This window comes from Uloborus diversus, chromosome 4 (assembly GCF_026930045.1).
Source record: "Uloborus diversus isolate 005 chromosome 4, Udiv.v.3.1, whole genome shotgun sequence".
In the NCBI taxonomy this organism is placed as follows: domain Eukaryota; kingdom Metazoa; phylum Arthropoda; class Arachnida; order Araneae; family Uloboridae; genus Uloborus; species Uloborus diversus.
This window is the reverse complement of record NC_072734.1, coordinates 193,360,161-193,376,649: the sequence shown is the minus strand read 5'-3', so window position 1 is coordinate 193,376,649 and position 16,489 is coordinate 193,360,161. Positions and strand designations below refer to the sequence as shown.

At 32.1% G+C, this 16,489-nt stretch overlaps 1 protein-coding gene across 1 annotated transcript in view; it reads right to left on the bottom strand.

The window, feature by feature from the left end:
- Window positions 1-9,633: 9,633 nt before the first annotated feature.
- The window catches only part of LOC129221550 (glycerol-3-phosphate dehydrogenase [NAD(+)], cytoplasmic-like), a 44,396-nt gene continuing 37,540 nt past the window's right edge, over window positions 9,634-16,489 (bottom strand). Inside the window, exon 8 of the mRNA XM_054856043.1 lies at window positions 9,634-16,267. Within this exon, the coding sequence (XP_054712018.1) occupies window positions 16,186-16,267 (82 nt within the window). The 3' untranslated portion in view covers window positions 9,634-16,185. The remainder of the gene's footprint in view (window positions 16,268-16,489) is intronic.

Sequence of the window (16,489 nt, the reverse complement as noted above, 5' to 3'; positions counted from 1 at the left end):
CAACTTCTTCCTATCCACAAAATCTTCGGAACCTTTATAGACTCCTGCAAAATTTAGAGATAAATCAGGAAAATTTTCCGAAAACAGGTCAGAAATTTAGTTTGCCTTAACCGAAGCTTCCGTTAGATAGTACGAAATATGCGTGACATTTATAACGCAACTAGCTGTACCCGACGCGCGTTGCTACGCCAACAAAAAAAATACAACATTATACTGATTTTCATGACAATCGGTTGAACGGGGCAGAAGTTGCTACTCTGCAGTGCCACCTGGTGGCGAATGACTTCAATGAGCATATTATGTACCTTCTCCGTGGAAAAACACATATATATAGCAATTTTCATAATAATCGGTCCAGGTATCCAGTGAAGCCGTGACTATACTCAAATTTTGTACTCACGCAGTTTGCAAGATCAATCCATCGCTAAAAATATCAAATAGAAAAAGTTTTAAATCCCCCCGTTGCACGAAAAGCCATAAAACAATAAAGAAAGAATTTATTTGTTCAAACCCAAGAAAAATGGCAACAGCTAACCTCTTATCAATGAGATCTTTCACGCGAATTAATTTCTGCATTCGATAATTTTATTCGTATTTATCGAATGGATTGTGACTTAAATTGGAATAAAAAAGGAACTATCGTTCGGATTTTTTTCGAACTGGTCTATAAACATTCCCAGTACCAAGAATAACAAACGGTGAAAGTTTCAGCCAAATCTGCCGGGTAGTTTTTGAGTTCATGGATGACATACAGACAAACATTCATTTTTATATATATAGATTAAATAGTAAATCAAATTCAATCAACAAAATGTTCGTTTTCGTGGTGGTTTTGTATTTATTGACCGTGGTCGTATTAAGGATCATAGGCGCTCATATGCAAAGTTTTTAGGGGGGGGGGACTCAGATATTTTCCCCATGGTTTAGCAGGATTTTTCCCCATGGAAACCAATTTCAGTACAGATTAGAGTTATTAAAGTTTGACATTTTTAATAACTTATTCATTAATGGCTGGAAAAGAAATGTTTTTACATTTTTGCAAAAAAAAAAAAAAAAAAGAAAAAGAAATTATGTACTAAAAGCAAGGAAGTTCGAATTTCTAAAAAGGAGGGGGGCGCTTGAGCCCCCACTTGCCCCCTATATGGGCATCCTTGTTAAGGATAGCTCAACTGCATTTTCAAATGATCTTGAATCAAGGCTGGAGCTAAAGATCTCTTGGGACCAAAATGGTGGAATGGTTGTTCCGTCCTCCGCAGAGGTTCTATAAGTAAAAGTGCCGAATAAATGGATCACAACATCAGAACATATAAATTACATAATAGTTAAAACCTGCGTCTGACGGCCCATAAACTTCGAGGATAAAAGGGTTGAATTTTAGTCAAATATGCTGAATGTTATCGAAATAATCGTTCTATAAAACCGAACTGTCGAGAGGTGCGAGAATGGAAAGTTTTTAATTAAAAGTAGGAAAGTGTTAAGCTAGCCGTTTAGTATCATAGCCAGATAGATCTAAGAATTTTCAAAAGCGTTTTTTACTTCCTTTTACAAAAAAAGGAAGTATTGTATTCGAGAAAAAAAATTCCCTCAAAAAATCGGCCTTAATTTCCATTTTGCTCGCCCCCGAATTAATATTGAGAGTTTTTTTCAACCCGACCACACGTGGATATACAGTCGACTCCCGCTACAACGCGATTCGACTTACGCGAAATGGCTATAACGCGAATTTTTCACGAGTAACGAATTTTAGAGCTAACGCGAATTTTTCGCCCTCAACACGATTTTTTTTTTGAAAGGAAGCATTTGCTACGTTATTAGAGAAAATATTGATTTCGTGAATGTTATTGCATCCCTTTCCGCATCACTGACAGCCAAAGTTCCCACACGAAACTAGTCTAGTGCATCAAATAACCACTCAGCATCTTTCATTTATTTATTTTTTTCATTCTAAATATAAAAGTTGTTGAAATATAATGGCACCTTAGTGTCACCTTCATTTAAAGTTTGTAAAGATCGGAAGAAAAAGAAAGTTTCTAATAAAAAATATAAAAAACGCTAAAATTCCTGATATGCTTGAACAACTACAAATTTCCGACGGTAGCGCGACAATAGGTATGAGTGAATCTTCCATACGTACAATTAAAAGTCAAAACTAAAAGACATCCGTAAAAGTTCAGAGCTTAGTTTCAATATTGAAGCTTGCAGAGCAGCAAAGTAAATACAGTTGGCTCTCTGTTTAACGACTTTCAAGGGACCACAAAAAACCGTCCTTAAGTAGAAAGCGTCGTTAAATAGAATGCTTTTAACACTATAGTGGACCATCTGGGACCGTGAAAAGCCGTCGTTAAATAGAGAAAGTCGTTAAGTAGAGCGTCGTTAAACAGAGAGCCAACTGTATTATGAAAATGTAAGCTGCTCTTGTATTGTGGATTAATAATGAGATCAAGAAGACGAGATGTTGCAAAAAATTGAAACGTTATAAAGGCGAAGCAAACGTATTTAAAAATGTAGAATTAGATAAGAATAACGATCTGATCATGGAGCGTAAATCATCACTATTTTCATTTTTAACTCTTAAATATTGTTACTGTATCTACTGTACTGTTGTAGTTTTTCATTTTAATTTTACATCTTTCATTCCCATTGGTCACTCATTTTGTTCACCTTAAAGTATTTCATGTTGAATAACAGTTTTTTATTTTTTAAATAACAGTAAATGTTCATTTCTTTATGCAAGAAACTGTAGTTAAGGATTCTTTAGAGCAGTTTGAGGGGTGTTTATAAGTATTTCTTATGCTTTAAAAAATTTGTATGCATATATTTTTCCACAACGCGAAATTTCGACTTACGCGCGGAGTCTAGGAACGCATCCCTCGCGTAAGTCGGGACTCGACTGGTCGACTCCCGCTATAACGCGATCCGACTTACGCGAAAGGGCTATAACGCGAGTTTTTCACGAGTAAAGAAGTTTAGAGCTAACGCGAATTCCTCGTCAACAACACGATTTTTTTTTTTGGAAGGAAGTATCGGGTATCGGCTTCGTTATTGGCTGCTAAATATTGATTTCGTGAATGTTATTGCATCCCTTTAGCATCACTGACAGCAGCGAAAGTTCTCATACCAAACTACTCTACGTATCGCGTTATTAGTGCATCAAATAACCACTCAGCTTCTTTTTTTTTTTTTTTTCATTCTAATTATTAAAGTTGATGAAATAGAATAACGCCTTCGTGCGCTGTTTCATCCAAACTTTGAAGATAGAAAGAAAAAGAAAGTTCCTGCCCCTTCCCCCCAAATAAAAAAGATTAAGAGTCTCGATATGCTTGAACAACTGCAAAACGTCGACGGTAGCATGAAAATAAGTATGAGTGAATCTTTCATAAGTACAATTAAAAGCCAAAACAAAACAGAACTTAGTTTCAGTATTGAATGGTGTAGTCTAAGCAAAGTAAATATGTATTATGAAAATGGAAGCTGCTCTTGTACTGTGGATTAAAGAGTTCAGGAAGAGAGGCTGTTGTCCTATAAAATGGAAACGTTATAAAAGACAAGGCGAAGCAACCGTTTTTAAAAATGTATTAAAAAAGAAAGGAGCATAAATCATCACCATCTTAATTTTTCAACACATGAATATTGTTACTGTATCTACTGTACAGTGTTATAGTGCAGTATTTTATTATTTTATTATTAGTACATACTGTGCGTGCCGTGTTGTTTTATTTTATGTCTTTCCCTCCCATTGATCATTCACTGTGTGCAACTTTAAGTATTTTATGTTGAATCAAGCGACTTCTTTTACTTTTTAAAAACAGTAAAAGTTCAGTTCTTTATGTAAGAAACTAATTTATAGTTGGGGAATACTTTAAAGCAGAAACTTTTACAGCACTCAAATGTGTATTTTTCGATTTTTTAACAGTAAATCTCCGATCACGCTTTGTCAACTTTTCCGGTTGACATTTTCTTACCTTGTTTTTAGTCCGATTCTTTTCTTTAAAGCATTTTATTAAACACTTTACTATAGAATGGAATAAATTAACTAATTTAGAGACATTTCGAACCAATTTACCGCTACTGTAAGAAAACAATTCTAATTTCGAATGGTGTTTGGTTTTTTACGAATAACAGCCATTTTAAAGTATTAGGCACAATATTTTGGAATAAATAAACAAACAATTAAAGCCAAATGACTTTTAAGGGTCAACACAATGCAATTATAATAATTAAAAAAAACACATATGATAATTTTAATCATGAATTTATCCGAAAATATTTGAGTGTACGATGACTCTTTTGTGGCGTATTATTTCTCTGTCTCTTCGTTTTTTGACCCATTCAAAAAGAAGATCCGTCAATATTTTGAAAAAACTACAGGGTTTCATTTAGAATGACATAGGAATGATGTGAAAAAATATTGGACTTCATATTCGAATTCACGTTATTTTGGTTTTACTAAAATATTTGAAAGTGTACGAACACTTTTGGGCGCCACTGTATTTCTTTTGACATAACTTGGAATACACTGGTTTGGCCAGTGAAGATCGCACATTCTCTTAGTTATAATCATACTAAAAACTAATGATGGTCATGCTAGCTAAAATCAATTATTTTCAGAAAATACTCCCCCCTCCTTAAAAAAAGTATTCAACCATATTAAAACACTTATTTTTCTTAAATACAATCAATTTCAACTTACCGATTCGACCAATTAAAAAATGGACTGACAAATCGCTTTTGAAAAATTCGTCTGAATACCAAGAACAAAAATAAATGAATTGATAAAATAATAAATAGAACTATTCTACTACTGCGGTTTTTATTTGTCGTCTGCCAAATTTAGCTTTTATTTTATCCTCCATTCGCAACTCCAACAAACTCTAGGTGGCGCTGCAGCGACTGTGTAACGGCGGCTGAAAACGGTAAAAAAAAAATGTATGCCATAACGTATAAAAAATAAATTTAGGCTTAGTGAATGACACAAATTTTGGTTCGTACGTCTGCTTTATTTATTTGAAAATTTCTTTTCGCACGTTGAGCATTTTTGTGGGGAAACACCATTTATTCACAACTCCAGAGCTCGAATACGCTACCTTGCGGTGATTAACAATACTAAAGAAAAGGGTAAAACATTCCATTCCACGTGTTCTCCTTGGGGTAAATGACAGGCTTCAGACAGTTTGTGGTGTAATCTAATTTCAGAAGAATAGAAAAGAAAGCTTCCCACAAATACGATTAAAAATTATTGTCATTCACTAAGCGTCAAAACAAGTTATAAGTTACGGCATGCATTATTTGTTTTACCTTTTTTCATCCGCCAGTAGACAGTGGCTGCAGAGCCCCCTATAGTTTATTGGAGTTGCGAATTTCGCAACACCTAAAGACCGTCACCTCACCAACATTTGGAATACAGCGCATGCATGGCATCTCTCTGCTCCTTTACGTGCGATTTTTTGAAAGATTACGAGGCTCAGTCGCGCGATCGGCAGCACGTCAGTCTCAAGAACCGAAGAAGCTACCCATCGTGAGTTTGATCCTGATCCTTATATAATATTTCTGAAGTGAAAACTTCTTTAGGCACGCTGGGTATTTTTTGAGATGAGAAAAAACAATGTTTCTGATATAAGTGAGGCATTGTGTTTGCCGTTGCCATTCTGAAAATGGACAGTTAATTGTAATGGTTACGGTTTATATTTAATCGGATAAGTCTTCATGCGCAATACGAGAATTTCTGAATAAGAATTTATTCATAAGAGTTTTGATGATTTGCCAATAATGATTTTTAATGGGGATTTCAACATCAACTTTGCAGATGATAAAAATCTACAAATTGAACTTTTAAATGGAGAATTTAATTAACGATGTCCAATGATTGCAATCTTAGCACAGCAAGACATAAAACTACAGTTTTGATGCAGTCTTTAAAAGATATTTAAATAGATTCGAGTCAAAGTCTTTTATTTCCTATTTTGGTTACCATAACACTGCAGTATCAGTTTTGGAATCTATACAAATAAAACAAAGACTATATTTATATGTATCTGTGTATGTATGTTCCTTATATTGTACAAATCCAGTTTTCGTCGGATCTCATCCAAATTTGGCAGGAAGGTACTTGGGCACTCGAGAAGGAGTGTAGGGGTTTTCGTACGCCAAAAAAAAATAATAAAAAAAACCTACGAAGCGTTAGAATTTTAATTTTAGGGCCCGAAAACGGCATTAAATGGCTCCATCCGATCAATTCGATTTTAATGCCATTCGAAAGCCCGCGAAAACTACCCGCCGAGTTCATTCACTTCCTCAGAATTAGAGGGAAAAAAAAAGCTGTAAAATCACCGGGAAAAAATAAAAAGCATAATTAAGCCTAATGGAACAGAAATTTTACGTCGAAAATTTATCGTTTGCGTGATCTCATTTTAAATAAGCGTAAAAACAATTCAGAAGGTTGCCACTTTTTTTTTCTTGATTGTGGCTAAATAAGATTTTGTTTTTGTTTTGAGGTAAAAATTTCTCCTTTTGATTATAATTCGGCAATTTATCTTCTTTCATTTTTCTGTACCGCCAGCAGAAGATTATCAGGAAAGTTGCGTCTATTGTCCGAGAATTTTTGATTTGCCGTTTTCTTTCTTTAAGAATGATTATTTTGACGGGAAATTTTACTGTATTTTTTTTTCTTCTCTAATGGAAGCCAGATTGTTATACACGCGTAACTTGACATAACTTTTATTTTAGAGGTAGAACGTGCAAAGCCGGGTGACGCAGCTAGTACAATAAAAATGATGATCAGGGCAAAAAAAATAAAAAAAATCGTGAGATTGAATACATTGGTGTACCTAGTATGGGTGACATCCGGGGCGGCAATTAGTGGTGCCACCCTTCCCCCCCCCCCCACACACACACACAGAGGACACAAAAGAAAAAAAATATGTAAACATGAAATCCAGAAACAACTACATTTGTGTTATAACGAAATTTTAAGTCTGTTAATGTATAAAAAGCAGGGGGGGGGGTCCGGGGGCTTACCTCCCGAAAATCTTTCAAATTTGTAGTCTTAAAAATGCATTTTAGCTTCATATTTTTTAAAACTTGCAATTCCACTTGGGGGGTGACACCCGGGGCGGATCGACCCCCCCCCCCCCCAATATTAACGCCACTGATTGAATATGAATGCTATAAATGAATTTGAAAAAAAATGAATGAAATTTTTTGATTTAAACCACATTTTTTAAAATATAAATCTTATTTTTTCTCTTCCATTGTTTACAAGTTTTTTCTTTTTCATCACTGTAACCCAACCTCTATTTTAATGCAAATAATGAAGCCTTAATTTATGTGGTTTTGATTTTCGCGCCTGAAACTGGAGTTGACTGTTATTCAATTCTGAAAATAATACGAGACGGTTGTCAAAATGTGTCAAACGATTCATATGCTAAATAAATGTTTTAATTAAACAATTATACATTCTTTGAAACAATTGACTAAACAATTTGTGTTTTTGAAGATGCTTTTTATTTCTTAAAAAAGTCTCAAGCAATAAGTTTTCTTTCACTGATTTTATAAGCCATTTAATTGCAGCATTTTGTACACTTTAAACAGATTTACTTCTCCTGGCAGATTTTAATTTTTTAAATCTTTCATCGCCACATTATGTTTTTGAGAAAATTTAAAAAAATAATAACAAAATAAGTAAATTAGAAGGATCTGTATTTCACATTACATTATGCAGCATTCAATATTTCAAAGGCCAGTAAGCAAGTGCTTCCACATAAATTAAAAAAAAAGAAAAGAAAATTATATCCCACACATACACAATACAGTATTTAAAAGCTTAAGAGAACAGGGCAATTTTAAAAGTTGTACAGTAGTCTCTCGAAAATCCGAGTTGATTGGGACTCATGTCACCTCGGATTACTGAAAGCTCGGACTATTCGGAAAATTCTTCCAGATTGAAAATTGATACTATTGGAAAGACATAAGGAGGGGTATATTTTACTTCCTTGTACAAAGAAAAGAACGTATTTTCATTAAAAAAAAAATTACTCAAATTTCCGCTTTAATGGCGTCTGAACGAATTTTGATTTAAGTTTTCACAATGTCGTTATGTATTTATGTGCTCAAAGTTTTAGGCAACCAAAACATGCGTTTTGACTGTGCTGAAACCATTTCGATGAGTTATCAAAATTTCTATTTTCAGATTTTAATAAAAATAATTTTTTTTAATGACTAAGGAATTTAATTTAAAATATAAATGAAACACCTCGGATTAAGCAGAACCTCAAAATTTTGAGACTCGGATTTTCGAGACTCTATTGTACTTAGAGTTAAGGGGAAAATTAATAACATTTAATGAAAATTTTCATATACTACCTAATCCAAAATTTAGACCTGAAAGCATTTATCTGTCCAGTAACAGCTTAAAAAGTTAAGCACCACAAAACTAGAATGGTGATGATGCAGGCAAACATAATTGACTATAATTTTCTCTCTCACAATAATAAACAATTTCAGATAAGAATCATAGGAGGCTTGTACAAGGGGGGTTAGCAAGGGGGGAAACTACCTCCTCACTTCCAAAAATAAATAAACCTTGCCCCCTCACTTTACACGGTAAAAAATTGATGATCAATTAAAAATTGATTTTTTTTATAGGGCGTATATGTTGAACGAAAGTAAAAATATTATTTGGTGAAAGTAAAAAAAAATCCTGAATCCATGAACTTTTCTCACCTTCTTTATCTTTACTAATAATAAGGTTGAAAGTCTCTCTGTCAGGATCTCTGTGACCCGCATAGCGCCTAGACCGCTTTTTCGATTTTCATTAAATTTGGAACATTATTAGTTCGTAGCATGGGGGTGTGCACCTTGAAGGGATTTTTCTAAATTCGATTTTGTTCCTTTTCTATTCCAAATTTTAGAACATTTTACCCAGCAAAATTATCACAATGTGGACGAGTACATGACCAAGTTATCACAATGTGGAACCATAACATGGGCAAGTCAATTGGGGAGAAATTCATCATACATTATTTGTAAACGAAGTAATGGACATACATCTCCACGAAGTAATGGACATGCCTCATTTGTCCACATGTCCTGCTCTCCCTCGGACATCCATCTGGGAACGCTATTGGATTGCTCGTTTTCATTTATAGTTTTGTTGTTATCCTTTTGATATTCAATTGTCTTTGAATGTGCCATTGGAAAAAAAAAAATATATTTGTAAATATACAGGCAAAACAAAAGACCTTTTAATTTTCTACTATGGGCAAAGCCGTGCGGGTACCACTAGTATTTCATAAGAACGGAACTGTAAAAGATAAGAGGAAAATCTACAGTGACCATTCCTCTCGAACTTAGATGCTATCTTAAACAATTTTAGAAGTTATTAAATCAGTTCTTTCAAAACAAGTAATATAGCCTAATTAAAAAAAAAAAAAACAGCTATAGGGATCATGTCCCTTAAGCCCTACACTTCTTTTGACTCCTCACTTTTTTGGTGCACCAGCCACCTATGATACGAATAATGAGTAAATTATGGCAACCATAAAAAAGAATTCAAAAAAGAAGGTTAGCTCAATTTAATGCACAAACTTTACAAAAAACAACAAACCAAAATAAACATTACACCTTTGAATAGATATATCTTTTTTTTTTTTGGTACAAAACAAACAAGTTAGTAATATACTCTTTGAAGATTGATAATATATTAATTAAACTTTTTTTCTACACAAACAATGGCACTTAAGTTCTCCTAAATAAGAAATCATGAAAGAAATATACATCCGCTAATTTACCACTTGAAAATACAGGATTATTTTTAATGATTCATTAGGTTCAAAACGTTATTTGAATAGTATGTACTGAACAATAAGTACCATGAAAATAAATCATGATTCTTCATAATAAAAGTAACTAAATTATTTTTATATGTATATTTTCCATTCTTTTAAACCAGTTTTTTTTTTAATGGATCAACTGTCACGTTTCTGCATTGATGATATTAACCAAGAGAGCACTAGTAAATTTTGCGTAGTTAGAACACCATTGAAAAATGTTTGAATTCCTGAGTCTGTTCAGTTCTGGGTAAAACTGATACCTGAGCCATTTACAAACTTAACCAATCAACTCTACTTTAAAAAAAAAAATCTTATTTAAGCCCCAAAAACATGTTATTAACATGCAACCAAATCTAAAGTGGTTGATTAAACTGGAGATGGACAATGCCGTTCTTTATAGTGATCTTGATCATCGGAGGATCACTTTTTTTAACCTGTACTGTACGTACATTGAACTCATTTATTTGAACTTTTTTTTAGTTGCAGGTGATCTTCTTTACGAGACTTACTCACGAACTGCGAAATTGCTTCACTGAATCAGTAATATTATTTTAAGGAAAATCAAGTAAAATTATCTAAGGGTAAAAATTGATTAAATACAATAAAAACATTAAAAAAAAAACATTTTCCTTTAGTAGAGCAATTATGGTTCGTTTTGTAAGATATTTCACAGTGATCGAGTAGTAAGGGCATATGTTTTTCCATTCTAAAAGTAGCAGGTTCGATTCCAGCATGGTAAAAAATTAAACAATTAAATTTTATTAAATGAGAAATAATAAAATTTTTGGGACATCAACAAAATTTGCAAAACATTGTCAACATTTTCAATGTTAAAAAAATAATAAAAGAAAAAAGGTATGAACTTATGTGAAATAGTACATTAATTCTAAATATGAATATATCTGTATTATTCATAACTTTTAAAATAATAAAGTATTCCAGAACCTGATGAACCATTTACAATAAATCTGCACAAGTGTATGGCACACCGCAATAAACAAACACACATATATACATACACGAGCAAAATTAAAACTCAACAGTGATATGTATGATTGGACGTACCGGGCGATTCATTTGAAAATTTATATTTAAGTACAATAATTTATCCTAAGATACTCTTGTTTTTCAAAGCTTATCTTTTCAAAAGAACCGCCATTTATAATTTTCCATAACATTCTTCAAAACGGCTTCCGGGATTGGTTTGCATGAGCAATCGGGCACCTACAACGGAGTATCGGGCAGTTCAAGGGAAAGCAGCCATTTTGTCCCATTTGTAGTGATTGCAGTTTACTGGACAAAAAATATACTGGCATTTAATATTTTTAAAATGTGATATCGGAATAACGGGATTAGAAATTTCTCAACAATGGATCAAAAGCATATTCCTGTCGTTGCCATATGAGGCAGTGAGAATCAAAGGGATGTAAATTTTGAGATAACCCGTAGAAATGGTAAGTGAAACTCATCTGCATTGGTGCAAAGAATAGTACAGTAGAAGACCATTATAACGTCAACCTATATAACGCAGTTCTCTATAAACCGCACAACTTTTAATAAGTAAACAATAGGTTTTGAAGTTTAAAAAAAACCCCTGTTTTGCTTTGCAAACATAAAAATTGTTAGGCAAATTAAATTTTGAAAGTTTTTCATCTTTCCATCTTATTTCAAAGCTTTTAAATTGAAAATGAGTACTCATAGTAAACAGAAAATGCCAGATGGCTCTTGAAAATGCAGCTGTTATGACAAACCATGAAGCTAGCAGAAGTGCAGGATTTTGATTGTAAAACATATTTATTTGTGAATAACTAATTGTAATATTGGTGCTTTAATACTCATTGCAGATAAAACTCATTCTGAAGTGCTAATATAAAGATAGATTCTGAATGTTAGTTTCAAAATTTGGGAAATGATCTATATAATGCAATATTCTGTATAACACAAAAGCTCTGGTCCCAAGGTGTGCGTTATAATGGTCTTCTACTGTACTAGTAGCAGTGGAGTACCAGGCATGGGTGACACCCAAGGCGCTAATTTGTGGTGTCACCCCCCCCCCCCCTAAAGAGGCAAAAGAAAAACAAATTTTTATGTAAACATTAATTCATGCAATTTTCAGAAACAACTACATTTGCGTCATAACGAAATTTTAAGTGGGCTAATGTACAGAAAAAGAACAAAGGTGGGTAGCTCTAGGGGTTTACCCCTGGAAAATTTTCAAATTTGTACTCTTAAAAATGCATTTAACTTACCCAAGGCAGGATGCTCCTCCTCCCCCCCGTAGTGACTCCACTGCTAGTAGCCCTGGTAGGTGCTGCTGAACAGTATGATTTAGAAAAATTTTCAATTAAACTCTATCTAGGACTTCATCTTTGAACGCGTTGTCCTCAAATCTGGAAAAGGTCCACTTACATCCCTTTGCTTCTCACTGCCTCATGTGTCATAATTTTATGCAAAAAAGGCTGAATAATGAAAATTCTTTTTTTTTAGAGTCAAATGCAATCAATAGATAAATATTAGTACTGTCTCATTGAAAAGGAAATGCACATTAAAAATTACTCAAGATACCTAATAAGTTCATTTGATTAAAAAATACTTGTTATTTACAGCTAATATCGAAAATACCAGTATTTGGTATACCAGTATTGCTGTACCCAATCAGTGCTACCAACATCTGACAGCTAACATTTTTTTTTTAAATTATAATATAAAAGGGTAGTAAACAAAATTTTTGTTTAATCAATTGCATACAGATTTGTGATTTCTTGAGCAACGAAGCTTTGCTCATCACTTTTTGAAATTGTTTGTAAAAAATGTGAGCTGTCATGTAAGGGGGTAAAATATCTCTTCCCCTATTCTGTAGATAATAACTGACAGCAGACATATAGTATTGCAAATTCATTCATAGATTAAAAAAATGAAATGTCCACTAAAGGTTAATATTTAAAATTATATGCAATGAAATTATGAGCTTAAAATAGTAACTTCACTTTTTATTCAATAACAACAATTTTTATTTCCATATTTTCAATGAATTGATCAATATTTCCCATAGTTTGCTTTTTTATTTTGCATGTTAAAACTTGAACTGTTTATTTCAGAAGCGGCTTAAATGCCAGGCTTCCTAAATTCCAGGAAAAAAGTTATATCATCATATTAAACTGTTCAATAGGAATTACAACGTTTTTTTACTCAAAAAAATGTCTAAATGTGCATCCTTATCGAGAAAATATAAATAGTATTTTCAAATAAAACAGTCCATTAGATGATTAAGTAAAACAATGTTTCCAACAGACTTGAATTAAATTTTGAAACTTCGTAACATAACTGTAGCACCATTGTTTTTCTCTTCATAACTAAAACTGCAAATACAGGTCAAAATTGTTGCTAAATATATGGGCACAGCAAAATAGATTTTGCAATAACCTTCTCTCTTTACAACACTTGAAACAAAGAAAAATACTAACTAATCATTTCTGGGGAATAAGAAACATGAATCTATCTTTTTGCTGGCTGCTTAAAAAACTACAATTATTGCATTACATAGCTATCATGAAGAAAGGTTCCAATAATTCGCAAAAATAAAAAATCTAAATATGTTATATTGCTGTTTTGAACTGTTACATAAGGGAACAAAATTAGATTTTTTTTAAAAGAAAAAAAAGAAAAATTTATTAAAACAGGCTAAAAGGGAGAGAAATTGCCACTTTAGTGTAAATGAATGTAAAAATGTCTTGTTTACAAAACATGTACATACATATACAGATATGCATGCTGCGTGTACTTACACACAGAATGCAGGGAAATCTTGTTTGAGCAGTTTGTAGGCTTTTTTAATAACTAAGATAAAGAGAAATATTTTTTTAACACGTGCATGCTTTTGCGCTAACATTTACACACGCACACATATATGCATAAATGTACATGTAAACAAACTCAGAACTGAAAAAATAACATTTGGATATTTATATAAAATTGTACAATTAATGTATTAAACCTTTTAGCAGCAAACGTGAATATACTCTGGTTGGTCGATGGGGCTTAACATTCGTGGGCGCAGGTCTAGCCACCAAATGGGTTACATTTAATTCTTAGAAGAAAATATCTCACTGTTAGTCTACAAAACTAACAAGCTATAAACTACTTGGCCAATGCAGGAAAATTTTAATTACTAAAAAAAACTATTTAAGCAAACACTTACATCAGAATTTATTGTTTTAATAAATTCATAAACCAGAAAGGCTATGATTCGTATGAAATTCTAGTTTCTCAAGCAATGCATATAACATGAAAATTTCACTGACTTTATGCTCAATGCATTTGCACCGATGCAACATTTTTACTTATATATATTTAGACTTTGAAGATTTGAAAACTTGGCTTTGAATTTCAATATATTTGGATGCAAGAAGTCAGCGTACTTCAATAAAAAGTATTAACTTTCTTTAGAAAAAAAATGTGCTTAAAAAATAATGATTTGAACATGTAGCGTGCATGACTATACAACAGCACCCGCAAAACATACAAATCATTATTAATTTTAAAATACAATTTAATAAACTTAAAAAAAAAAATAGAAAGTTGATATTTCATGTCATGATACACAATGTAAGAGGTTCCTTAAATTCAAATGCTCATTAATTATCCAATTAAAATTAAAAGCTACAGTTTAAAATTCCCTGGAGGGGGGATGCAAATATATGCATAAAGATATCACATTGGAAAGAATGGATTGAGCATTTAAGTAAAAAATGCTAATACTATTACTAATGGTAGTTTTCAAACAAATTGAACACAAAACTCGATTTCAATCCTTACTCAACAACACTTCCTGCAATTGATATTCAAAATGAATACAGAACTTTTATGAGAGGACAATATAGCAAAAAATATATAAACAAAATGTCTCATAGTAACCTACATCACCTATAATATCACCCCAAAAAATAATTTGAAACACACAAACCAAAACAAAACATACCAAAAGTAGTAATAAAACTGGAACCTTTCACTCGCATGACTCCCAAAGCTTAAAGAACAAGAAGTATTGGACTAATTGCACCCCATGTTAAAATAACATAGATTAAACACACATTGACTTCACATAACACAAAAATAAAAACAAATTTAAAAAAAAAAAGAAAGAATTAATTGTACGCCAGATTTATTTCCCACAAAAATAACTAGTGTTCAAAGAACAAAGGGCGCCCTGAAGGGAGGACACTGTGACTTGCCAAAAAATTCAAGTTCAGAATACCCCTGAGAATAAGTTTTTGTTTTTTTGTGGTAATTCAAAGAATTCTTCTCAAGCTTAAACCAATGGAAAAATATAACACAAACTAAACTGATTTTTTATTAATAATAATAATATATATAATATATATATATAGAGAGGGAGAGAGGGGGGGGAGAACTTTTTCAGCATCAGCATCCTTATCTTTGTATTTATGTATTCAAGCAGATGTGATCTTTTTTTTATGGTTTCCTAAATTCAACTGTAATTAAAATATGGTTTTCGTGATAATCTAGTAATGATTCTGTTATATACAGAGATAAGTTTGCAACATTGTGAAATAAAAATTAAGAGAACTTTCACATAAACAGATTTGATGAAACTTCCCAATTAGGGAGGAAAACCTTCAAACTTTGATGATAGGCTATGAAAACCAACAAGCAATAAATACTTCAAGTACATAGTAGGATGCGAGTTCGTAGGAGGGTTGAGAAGAAATATTAAAATCAAAGTATATGAACTAATTAAAATAAATGTAACAACCTTAATGCAAATTCTATCGAAATGATGTTCTGGCTAAACAATTTCCATTTCATACTTTAAATTACTTCATTTTTGCATAATATAAAATCAATATTTCATCAACATTTAATTCTTGCATATAAAGTTTGATTAACCGAGAAAGCCATAGAAGTGTATTAATTCATATCATCTGCTTTGTTTGTGAACCAAGTTATCATGGATTTATGACATGTTAAAGATTTCTTGAACTGTGATAAGAGATCCACAAAATGTTGCACAAAAAACCAAATTTTCCCTAAGTATGCTGTTAAAACAGTTTCAATAATACTGTGGCAATTTTGTTTTAATATTAATAGCAACAAAACAAAACTGGAAAAAATAATAAATGTATCCAATTCATTCATTGCTAATTTCTATTAAATAATTTAAAGTAAAATTAATACAAATCATCTAATGTCCCCAACCAATATCAAATTAAAAACTTTCTCTGAACTGGGGTACAATAATGTTCAAAATAATAACTCAAAGAAATAATTTTTATAAAAAAATAATTTTAATCGTAATAATAATAGCAATGTTTTTGATTTGTTGATTACTAAATAATTTTTAAGAACGGATACAATCGATTAGTTGAGCTGGTTGTAGCTGGCCAGTACAAATACGATGGATGCCGACGAGAAGAGGAAACCTAGAACATAAAAGTCTACGTAAGTACATACATTTGGTGAGTAAAAGTAATTTTCCTTAAATTACACATTTTGAAATTATTTTCTGTTTCAGTTGAAACTTTAAAATTCTAATGGTACTCCAATCTATACAGGGTTCAAAAATATCATGACATTTTTGAAAACATCCAATATTTTGATATATAGTTGGCTCTCTGTTTAACGACTTTCAAGTGACCACAAAA